The sequence below is a fragment of the Lolium rigidum genome, chromosome 6 (assembly GCF_022539505.1).
Source record: "Lolium rigidum isolate FL_2022 chromosome 6, APGP_CSIRO_Lrig_0.1, whole genome shotgun sequence".
Lineage (NCBI taxonomy): Eukaryota > Viridiplantae > Streptophyta > Magnoliopsida > Poales > Poaceae > Lolium > Lolium rigidum.
Window position 1 is genome coordinate 57,779,060 of NC_061513.1, and position 7,291 is coordinate 57,786,350.

Below are 7,291 nucleotides of genomic sequence, written 5' to 3' on the forward strand. Positions count from 1 at the left end.
CATACCCTCACCGCCGACAGCCCCCGGCCTCGTCCACGGCCTGCTCGTCCACCCGCCTACGATGTAAGTTTTCCTCATTTTCATCCTCTTTCCGGTTTTCCTTCCTACATGGCTAAGTGTTTACGAGATTCATTGTTTCTGAAATTGTAGCCTCGAGTTCGAGGCGGCCTTCGAAGCCTGTAATGAAGCGTATCGGCAGGCCGCTGCGCAGTGGAATAGGCAGAATACGGCCTACAAGGCGTATATAGGAGTAAGTCTGAATCTTTCTTCTCGCAAGTAGATGACAAGTCTCGGCTTGATGCTTTATTTCGCAAAGCCTAACTTGTAACCTATCTTGCAGGAAATGATGATCTCTATGTCTGCGGTACACCGCCACCGGCTCGAGTTACCGTGGCGGGGGACATGCCTATCATGCCATCGAAGGCAGCTTTCGCTGCGACTTACTACGGATCCACACCGGAGGTAAGTTCTTTGCCAAACCGGTAGTTACCACTTTCCTTTGCCTCGCAAGTTGCTAACATGTCGAGAACACGTAGGGAACGGGATGGTCCGGGAACCAGGCATCGCCGGGTGGGCGCGAGGTCACACCGGTTCATGAAGGTGGTCGGTCTCCTGGGCGTTCTGCTGGTGCCTCTCCGTCGACTACTCCTGGGACTACTCCCGGTGCCTCTCCGTCGACTTCTCCTGGGCGTAGCACCGGTCCTTCTCCAGGTGGTTCTTCTGCAGCTTCTACCGGAGCGCAACCCCGGGCTGCTCGTTTCGCCAACGATGTGGGCGGACACACCCCGCCCGGGTCCTTCCTCCGCTAGTCAGCTTAGAACTAGGGTTTGCTTGCTACTACTATGTATTTGGATGACATGGCACTCTCCGCTCTCCTCTTGTATGCTACTATGTGCACCATGTATGCTACTATGTGAATTATATGCTATTTTGGTGAATTATGGCGAATTTGGTCGATTTTGGATTAATTTGGATAAATTGGACCTGTTGAACTGCATTGCAATTGAATTGGAACAGGGCTGAAACAGCAAAAAAACAGCAAAAAAAAAATATGGCAGGCCTACGCCGAGGGGGTTGCCGTCGGCATAGACCCTGGCATAGACCATATGGTCAGGTCTATGCCGAGGGGGTTGCCCTCGGCGTAGCCCTTGCGCCTGGCCGCCCCACGAACGCGCCACGTAGCTGCATGCCCCATGCATATGCCGAGGGGGTTGCCCTCGGCGTAGACCTCCAGCTGGCAGCGCCAGGTCGAGCCACGCCGCCGCGCCACGTCGCGCCACGTCGCCTCTTCTCTCGCAGGAGCCCTTCTCTATGCCGAGGGCCAGGCCGTCGGCGTCTCCGGCCCTCCGTTAACGGCGACGGGGCGACGGGATGCTGTGCCGAGGGCACGTATGCCGAGGGGTAGGGAAGGCCGTCGGCGTATGGCGCCTACGCCGAGGGCCAGCCGTACGCCGACGGCGTGGCTGCGTACGCCGAGGGACCTGGACGCCGACGAGGTACGCCGAGGGCTGCCGTCGACGTAGCCTACGCCGAGGGCCAGGCGTGGCTACGCCGAGGGCAGCCGGCCGTCGGCATAGAGGCGCATTCCTGTAGTGACTTCGCCTCAGATGGTAGCAACACCATCACTGTCTCGCTCTTGAACTATGTTCAGGACAGTGTAAGCTGGCAGCTTGGGTTCGGGATCCCATGCGTCACCATGGCACTTGCTCTCGCCGTCTTCTTGCTCGGAACCAAGACCTACCGTTTCTACCCTCCAGCAAGAAACGCGGGCCTACTTGCGCAGCTCAGTGAACCACTTGTCGCGAGGATCAAGTCTTGGCACTCCTCATGGCGTTCCAAGTAATCGAGTTATTTTCTTCTTCAGAGCTTTGGTTAGTTCAGATCATTCTTCTGAAACTAGACCTTGATCACCTGATCCTTTGGCATGCAGATTACATCACGATTCACAGCCCTTGCTCGACGGCGCTTCATTGAGGAGCACTGGCGATGCAGGTTTCCCTCATGAAGCCACATCAATGCTCAAATTGTTTCCAATTTGGTCGGCATGCCTGGTCTACGCAGTTGTCTTCGCGCAGTGGTCTACTTTATTCACCAAGCAAGCGGGCACGCTGGACAGGAGAGTAGGCAGCTTGGTAGTACCAGCCGCTGCGCTGCAAAACCTGAGCCACGCCGCGGTCATGATCTTCCTGCCCATCTATGATCGGATCCTCGTTCCACTGGCTAGGAAACACACCAAGAACCCTCATGGCATCACAATTCTGCAGAGGATTGGTGTCGGGCTGGCTACTTCGGTCGTTGCAATGATCATCGCTGCCCTGGTGGAGATGAAGAGGCTCCGAATTGCAGCAGACAATGGCATCCTGGATGAACCTGATGCTGCTGTTCCTATGAGCTTACTGTGGGTGGTTCCTCAGTTCATCCTGGCTGGGTTGTCCGGCGTGTTCGGAGTTGTCGGCCTGCAAGAGTTCTTCTATGACCAGGTGCCAGACTCCCTCCGCAGCTTGGGCATAGCTCTGTACCTCAGCATAGCTGGGGTTGGCTGCTTCATCAGTAGCTTTCTTGTGTACGCCATTGACAAGGTGACCACTTCTGCGGGAGGGAGCTGGTTCTCGAACAATCTCAACAGGGCGCATCTCGATTACTTCTTCTGGCTTCTGGCTGTGCTCAGTGCCTTGGCTTTCTCTGCTTACCTGCACTTTGCACAGGCTTATGTTGTTAAGAAAAGGGACAATTCAGTTTTGGTACAATGATGTGATGGTACAGAAAGTTCAGTGCAGTTGCATGAACAACCATGACAGAGGGTAAAGGAAGTTTCTCACAGAAATAATAGCACATTTAATTTAATTCCAAATGTTTGCATCATATAAATGAGGACGAATGTTAATTCACTTATTCTCTACATCTATAGTTAACCTGATGATGGCAGAAGTTGCATTTTTTTTTTGGGAGTGACCACACCCCCTGCCATGGACATAATGTAGTAAAACACAATAAATATGGGCATAACCCTCACAATCTGCTCAAAGTGCAACAACACAAAGACCATTTCAGGCTGCTTAAGATTTAAGACAGAAGGCACCAGGGAAAATAAGCTATAACAACTTTGTTAAGATGGTTCAGTGATACACCGGTAGAAATCGGTCATCTAATGAAGTAACTTCCTGTGTTAATTGTTCCGGGTAAAAACATTTCAATCACTCGGATGCTATCTGCTTTAGCAATTCACAAAGACAACAAATAGAATCGTTTCGAGAAATTCAGGGGACATTGATCAACATGCCAATAAAAGTGACTTCCTCATCAGGCCCGCCCAGTACAAAGCCAGAAGCAGAAAAAGGTGGCATCTTGATTTGGATTGAAAATCAATTCTTTTGGAAGTGTTGGAGGTCTTCAATTGCATTCTTCCATTGCCAGGCACGCTGTTTTGCATCCTCAAATACAAACACCTTCTTTGGCTGTAAGAGAACTAAGTTAGGCGTGATAGCTAGAGCATCCAGGAAAAGGCAAAATAGAGCATCTAGGAAAAGGTAAAATAGAGCATCCAGGATAAGACTAAGGAGCAATAACAGCAAAGAGGGGTACCGTGCATATCCTAAAATGTGAAGAGTTCGCTACTTGCACATTGAGTTCACTTGGATCATCAGACCAACTAATATTTCCCTTGGTCACCATTTTTGCAGGGTCAATCAAAATCAACTGAGGCTTGTTCGTAAGGATCAGCTGGACCTTCTTATTTGATAGCTTATTAATCTTCTTCAGCTTCGATATCAAGACTACAGACTCATCAGGCTCCAGGAAATCCTGCCTGCCACATTGTTAAAGATGCACCAGCATGAATTACCTTTTACTCGTGGAAAAAATGTGAGCATGGTGTCGACCATTTCCCCCCTTTTTTTCATTTTTCTTTTCTCTCCTGTAAGTATAATAAAAATGTTGTGATAACCTGTATTTACCATCTAGAGTCGAAGGAGTCGATAGAAGCTAATTTAGATACATGGGACCGTACTTCAGAAGATGACGCAGCACCATTATTTCCAACAGGGACAGGTTGGTTGCCTGGTGCACTTCCCATGTGCGACAACCAATCTGAATCCTGGGTATCCTCATCCTCATTTGCCTGAATGGGGAGATCATCAGAATGGTGAAGACTGGAGTTAAGTGGTTGCATTGACAAATTTAAGATAGCATTGTTTGCATGGACATATTTAAGATAGCATACATTTGCTTCTGCGGCAAGGTTTGGTGCACGTGTCTTCCTTATATTTTTCCAGTCAATGCCTCTGAAGAAAGGATGCTTCTTTAAGGATGCATAACCATCAGGTCCTGCACCTGGCCGTTTGGTTGGATCAACATCCTGCAGAATCGAAATATGAAATAAGTCTATTTGCGGAAATAAGGCCTTTTTTATACCAAGTTACTGGGACAATATCTTCTATGAATACTTTTCTACAAGTTACTGGTGTCGGTATGCCCCAGAACAAAAACCATAAAAGTAAATATTCTGTATAATTGCATACCAGCAACTTGTCAATTAGATCTCTTGCTTCATCCGAGAAGTACTCAGGAATTCTGAGATCCCTTGCTATAATTCTCTGGAAAATCAACCACTCACTGGCATCCTTAAATGGTGAAGAGCCAGAGAGCATTTGAAACAACGTGCACCCTAATGCCCACAAGTCATTTCTGCCAAGAATAGAAAGAAGTCCATCAGAAAAAAATTGTATAAATCTCTGCTCATATCAGCAAAGAAAAGTAGTTTTGTAGAAGCTTCCTGGCTACCCAACTGGTAGCAAACTGGATTTTAGGTGCATCATGAAAGATTTTTTTCTTAATGCTATGAGCTTAAAAACTTTGTCTTCAAAAATGGAATACCACATTTACCACGTTGTGCATTTTTCTGAAATATTGACCTGACAAGATGTGCTGATGAGACATACAGACACCTAAGGAATGCATCAAAAACCTAATGCCTTAAAGAATGGTATACCACATTCACCATGTTACATTTTTCTGATATATTAGCCTTACAAGATGTGCCGAGGAGGCATACAGCCAATGGTCCGGGAATCCATGTCGGCAAATTATCTAAATTATGCCTATTGCTTTCATCATAACATCTTTGATGTTACAACATGAAATTCCAACTTTTGCTAGGCACCTAAGCTGATATCTAGGGCAGCCATCTACAGGACAGCTTTTTTTTTGTGAAAATACAGGACTATGTTTTGTAGCAAGATAAGCTTGCAGGCGTCAAAACCATTGATAGCTTAAAGCAAGGTGCAGTCTATACAAACTACCGAATACCTAGTCGACGTATTTGAATACATCATTCAGAGTGAAAACATAAACTAGCATCAAACGATACAACTTCTTAAACATCTGAGAAATAAATGGAATTATGCCAAGGAAGCAAGGTTTATCAAGGGAATCAGTGTTTATGGATGAGGTTATTAACTTACCCAAAAGTTGCTGGGGCAGAGTTGAGGACCTCTGGTGGTACGTATGCAGCAGTTCCAACAAATGTGCAGGCCCTCTCATCTGTATGCCAAGTGTAGGAAAAGCAGAACATAAACATCATCAAATTCTAAGGCAATCCAGCACAGTATATGTTTATCTTACTAGTTGAATTTGGGAGGACTTTGATTGGAGTATCCATAGTAGGCTTCACACTACCAAAATCAGCAATCTTGATGTGCCCATCGGAAGTAAGCAGTAAATTTTCAGGCTGAAAGATGAGAACAATTGAAGCCACTGTTACTAACGACATTCACTTTTCTGTTAACTTAAAGACCAAGCATGGATCTCCATTACGATGCGTGTACCTTGACATCCCGATGTATTAGGCCTAGGCTATGCAAATACTCGAGAATATCAACAATTTCAGCGGCGTAGAACCGTGCGTCGTCCTCAGGCAGGCGGCCTTTCTGCAAGCAAAACCCCACGCATTAGAAGCAGATACAGAGCAGGAAGTAACCACATTGTGAGCAGGTTGACACGAACCCTGACGATCTGGTCGAACAACTCCCCGCCTTCGCACGACTCCAGTGCCATGTCTGCGCAGTGAAAGAAGCGTCAGTATTCATCTAAAATGTGACTGGCACTTCAGAACTACTACTATATGAATGAGATTAAAACTGCTCAGTGGTTGAATTCAAACAGAGATAGAGGCACCGACAGAGGGAGTATGTGTCCTGGAAGGTGAAGAATAGCTTGATGACGCCCGGGTGGTCGAGCTGGTCGAGCACGATGCGCTCCATCTTGACGTAGGAGATCTTGTTCTCCTTGGTGATGAACTTCTTGTCCATGATCTTGAGCGCGTAGACGTTGCCCGTGTCCTTCTTCTTGGCCCTCACCACCTGCCACGCATCATCAGCATGCAAAAACAGAAACCTCAACAACCGCAATTTTCAATCTTCCCCAGTCAATCAGCCAGGAGAAAAAAACACAGGGGAGAAACCGTCCACTGATTAAATAAAAGAACGACCACACATAGTAGGCACGATCGTGCGTAAAGAACACACCTTGGAGTAGGAGCCGACGCCGTAGATCTTGCCGATGTCGAAGTCGTCGACGGTGAACTGCTCCTGCGGCGCGCGGAATGCGATCCCTCCGCCTCCACCGGCAGCCGCGGCCGCCGTAGGGGAGGCCTGGGCAGAGGAGGGGGAGGGCGCGAGGCGGAGCCTGGCGGCGAAGTCCCTCTCCATGTCGTCGTCGCCGTCGCCGCCGACCGCCATTCGGCCGGAGCTGTTGGGAGTGCGGTCGGTATCTATAGGCGGCGCGGAAGGAGGCTGGCGCGGGGTTCGAGGGCGCGGCGCGGCCTCCGATGGCGGAGGCGGTCAACGGGCGGAGGAGGAACCATCGGATTCGGCTTGGAAGGGTGGGAAAGCGGGCGGGGTATCGAGTGGATTGGACTGCGACGGCCGCAGCCTTTCCTGCCTTTGTTTCGCGTTGCGTTGGGCTCCGGAGGAGGAAAGGAATCGAATCTAGCAGCAGCTCTACCTCTACAGGAACAGAATGAGGAAGACAGGGAAGAGAGAGAGCTTTGTGTTGGTTTGATGATCGTGCTTTGTTGCCTTGTGAGTCGTGGAGGTGCGTGATCGAATGATGGGGATGATGGAGGATGGATGGGCAGGGAGTGATGGAGAAAACAACTGCCAATCTTTTTTGTTTTTCTCGCTAATAAGTATGTCTGCCCTAGGAAACTACTACTCCCTCCGCTTTCAAACTAAATACCACAATTTTATCTAAATACGACAAAATTTATACCCTTTTGCTAATTTCAGGTTGACCG

The 7,291-nt window shown here is 48.5% G+C and overlaps 2 protein-coding genes across 3 annotated transcripts; one reads left to right on the plus strand and one right to left on the minus strand.

Annotated features, from left to right (window-relative positions):
• The first annotated feature begins 1,371 nt into the window (after positions 1-1,371).
• LOC124662648 (protein NRT1/ PTR FAMILY 5.10-like) lies at positions 1,372-2,750 on the plus strand. Its single transcript, XM_047200457.1, has 3 exons — positions 1,372-1,389; positions 1,562-1,839; positions 1,931-2,750. Exons 1-3 carry the CDS (start codon positions 1,372-1,374, stop codon positions 2,748-2,750), a joined length of 1,116 nt encoding a protein of 371 aa, XP_047056413.1.
• A 370-nt stretch (positions 2,751-3,120) lies between these two features.
• LOC124661712 (3-phosphoinositide-dependent protein kinase 2-like) lies at positions 3,121-6,749 on the minus strand. Of its 2 annotated transcripts, XM_047199593.1 has the most exons (11): positions 6,522-6,749; positions 6,176-6,356; positions 6,001-6,053; positions 5,823-5,924; positions 5,620-5,725; positions 5,460-5,538; positions 4,518-4,683; positions 4,220-4,354; positions 3,954-4,117; positions 3,583-3,805; positions 3,121-3,455 (listed from the first exon to the last, which is right to left on the minus strand). In XM_047199593.1, the coding sequence occupies exons 1-11, from the start codon at positions 6,732-6,734 to the stop codon at positions 3,363-3,365; spliced, it is 1,515 nt and encodes a 504-aa protein (XP_047055549.1). In that variant the 5' UTR covers positions 6,735-6,749; the 3' UTR covers positions 3,121-3,362. The 2 variants fall into 2 exon arrangements, with proteins under 2 accessions (XP_047055549.1, XP_047055550.1); XM_047199594.1 differs by lacking the exon at positions 3,121-3,455 and having other exon boundaries at positions 3,798-3,913; positions 4,007-4,117.
• Between the last annotated feature and the right edge of the window lie 542 nt (positions 6,750-7,291).